The sequence below is a fragment of the Penaeus monodon genome, chromosome 30 (assembly GCF_015228065.2).
Source record: "Penaeus monodon isolate SGIC_2016 chromosome 30, NSTDA_Pmon_1, whole genome shotgun sequence".
NCBI lineage: Eukaryota > Metazoa > Arthropoda > Malacostraca > Decapoda > Penaeidae > Penaeus > Penaeus monodon.
Window position 1 is genome coordinate 23,963,646 of NC_051415.1, and position 2,762 is coordinate 23,966,407.

Here is a 2,762-nt window from a genome sequence, read left to right on the forward strand (position 1 = left end):
GTTGTTTATTACAGGTTCTTTTGCATGTGAAGCAGAGAGTGCTGTGTTACATGAAGCCAGCATATATTCCATAGAGGGTTTGAATGTTCAAGTAAGATCAATACAGGGAACAATAAAGCAGACACTGAGTTTCTCAGAGAGTGAAGGGGAACCGATTGGCCTTGATGTTTGTGGTAATTTCCTTGTGGTAGCCACAATCCAAGGGATTATTAAGCTATGGGACTTGTCTAGAAGGTAAGAATTAGTACTAGTATTATTTATGTAGCATGTCTCTATTCTTAACTTAGTGCTAACCCATTAGCAGTGCCTGCCAGCAAATCATATGCTTCCATTGAGAGGGGTGTTATTATGTGTGTCCCCAGCCAGCATTTCGTACTTGAGTGCAAACTTTAAGGCCTTGTAACTACTCAGACTGCAAAGAATTGGCTGCACCAATCTGAGAGATCAGGAAATATTAGTGGATGCCTGTGATATGTGTAGCCACAGGTGTCTCAAAAAGGTATCTGCCACAATCAGTGATGGCATCTCCAGGAAGGAAAAAGGGCTCAGGCACTTCAACAGTGTGAAAGCTACATAGCAGGAGCAGACATTACTTCATGCATAAGTATCTTAAGGATCTTGTTTGTTATCTGTGAATTCTTCTAAGGTGCACAAGAAACCTATTTCCTCCTTGGTATGGTGCCAGATGGTAATGCTGTTGCTGTGTTTCCACACAAAAGGGAAATGCTAGCTGGAGAAGAAGTAAAAGTGGGGTTTCTTGTTGCTAGATGAGTTGATGGCTGGTAATGGTAGGTATTAGGGGAGAGCTTCTTAATGCCTCCCTACTGTTGTTGACATTTTGTTGTGAGTAATTTGTTTTTTTGTAAAATTTTGATGATTTTCTATTAAATTATTTTTATTTGTAAATTCTTGATCATATGGACATTATCCTGTTTAATCTTGAATGTTGGTTTCAGGGAGGCAAAACAACACACACAAGGCAAACAGTTGAGTGATGCCATCAAGGACTTTGGGGAAGTTATCTCAGCAAGATGTAACTGTAGCGGTACAAGAGTCTCTATTGCTGTAGCTCAAACATCCTTGCTTCCTGATCCAAAATTATATATCTGGGATATAGAGAATGACAATATCACGTACTTCAATTTTGCATCTGGACGATCTGAAGATGATGATAATGATGGGACAGCACCTCCAAACTCTGCAGAGAGTACAAGTTCCAAGTATGGTGGAGGTCAAGATAGGTAAGACAGTGATAAATTAAGAAAGAATGAAGTGAAAGAAAAATATGTGTGTTTTATATGTAGATATATCCCGTATATTGTTCATGTATAATGCAGAGCCAAGCGTGAGACAGCCAGAGAAGTTGGGGGTCGCTTTGTGATGTCTCACATGTGGGATCTGGAAGATCCTCGGCTACTTGTGTGTGAAGCCAAGTCTCTTCACAGCAAGAAAAAGCAAAGAGATAATTACATGGCTTCGGAAAAGGAAGAGCGGGTTAGTACCAGTGGGAACAGTTGTACTTATTTATATTGTATCAGGTTTACTGCTATTTAGGTTATACATTACTGCTTCTACTACTGAGATTAAGAACTAATTTTCATCTCCATTTAAGGAAGAAATTATCAGTTTTTAATTGTTATTTATTTGAAGAGTAAGTTATTTATTAAAAACGTCTCTCTCTCTACAGCCTGCAATCATGTTGGTGTCTTTGTTTGTTAGTCCCGACCATGGGGCTATTGTTCAAGATGCCTTCGCTCTCACTCCAACTTACTCGAGACTTCTTGGTGTGCAAGTTCCATTCTTATATCTGCTGAATGATAGTGCTGCTGACAAAAAGGTATGGTAGTACTGCTTTGCCTTTTTTTTATTATTATCTTTTATGCAGTCCTGTGAGGATTACAAGATAACTATTCAGAAGTATTATTTTGATTGTTGACTAAGATACATTTTTCATAGAGGCTAAATGTTCGTACATAGTGTTATAGGCTTGTATTGGAAATTTAGTTGAGGCCTTCATTTTCATAATTTCCTTTTTTATGGGGGGTCATGTTTTTTTTCATAGGTTCACATTCCATATTGAAATGTAGCAGTTGCTTCAACCTCACCTCATTCACTTTCAGTCTGACACAAAAGCCAAATTAGTTACGCAGAAGGTAATGCGGGACTTTGTAGGCCTGGAGAGCTGTGATAAACCAACAAAGGAAGCGATGCTTAACTTCTCCTTCTATCTCTCAATGGGAAATATGGATGATGCATTTAAAGCTATCAAAACAATCAAAAGGTTGGTTGACACTGAAGCATAAGTATTCTGGATGTAACTCAATATTGATTTCACTCTTAAACATATTTGAATTTTAAAAGCTCAGTTGGATTATGAATTTTAGTTCTCCTATTTCATTGTTAGCATATAAATTAATTTGAAAAGCATATCAAGCCAGACATTTTCTTCTAATCTAAAAACAGTGAAACTGTATGGGAAAACATGGCTAGAATGTGTGTTAAAACGAAGCGCTTAGATGTTGCTGCCTTGTGTCTTGGCAACATGGGTCATGCACGTGGTGCTAGAGCTCTTAGGCAAGCCATGAAGGAACCTCAGCTTGATGCAAGAGTGGCTATGCTGGCACTGCAGCTGAATATGGTGGTGAGTAGTTTATTGTCTCTTTACTTTTGGAATATGATGACACTTACATGGTGTTATTGCAGTAAACTCAAGTTTCCCGTGCCAGATTGGTCCTGGTCCTTAACCCATTACTACTGGGTAT

General features: G+C 38.5%; 1 protein-coding gene across 1 annotated transcript in view; it reads left to right on the forward strand.

Annotated features, from left to right (window-relative positions):
- The window catches only part of LOC119592660 (intraflagellar transport protein 140 homolog), a 20,093-nt gene that overhangs the window by 11,062 nt on the left and 6,269 nt on the right, over nt 1–2,762 (forward strand). The window contains exons 11-16 of the mRNA XM_037941572.1: nt 15–234; nt 957–1,241; nt 1,338–1,494; nt 1,688–1,837; nt 2,121–2,281; nt 2,464–2,641. Of these exons, the coding sequence (XP_037797500.1) occupies nt 15–234; nt 957–1,241; nt 1,338–1,494; nt 1,688–1,837; nt 2,121–2,281; nt 2,464–2,641 (1,151 nt within the window). The remainder of the gene's footprint in view (nt 1–14; nt 235–956; nt 1,242–1,337; nt 1,495–1,687; nt 1,838–2,120; nt 2,282–2,463; nt 2,642–2,762) is intronic.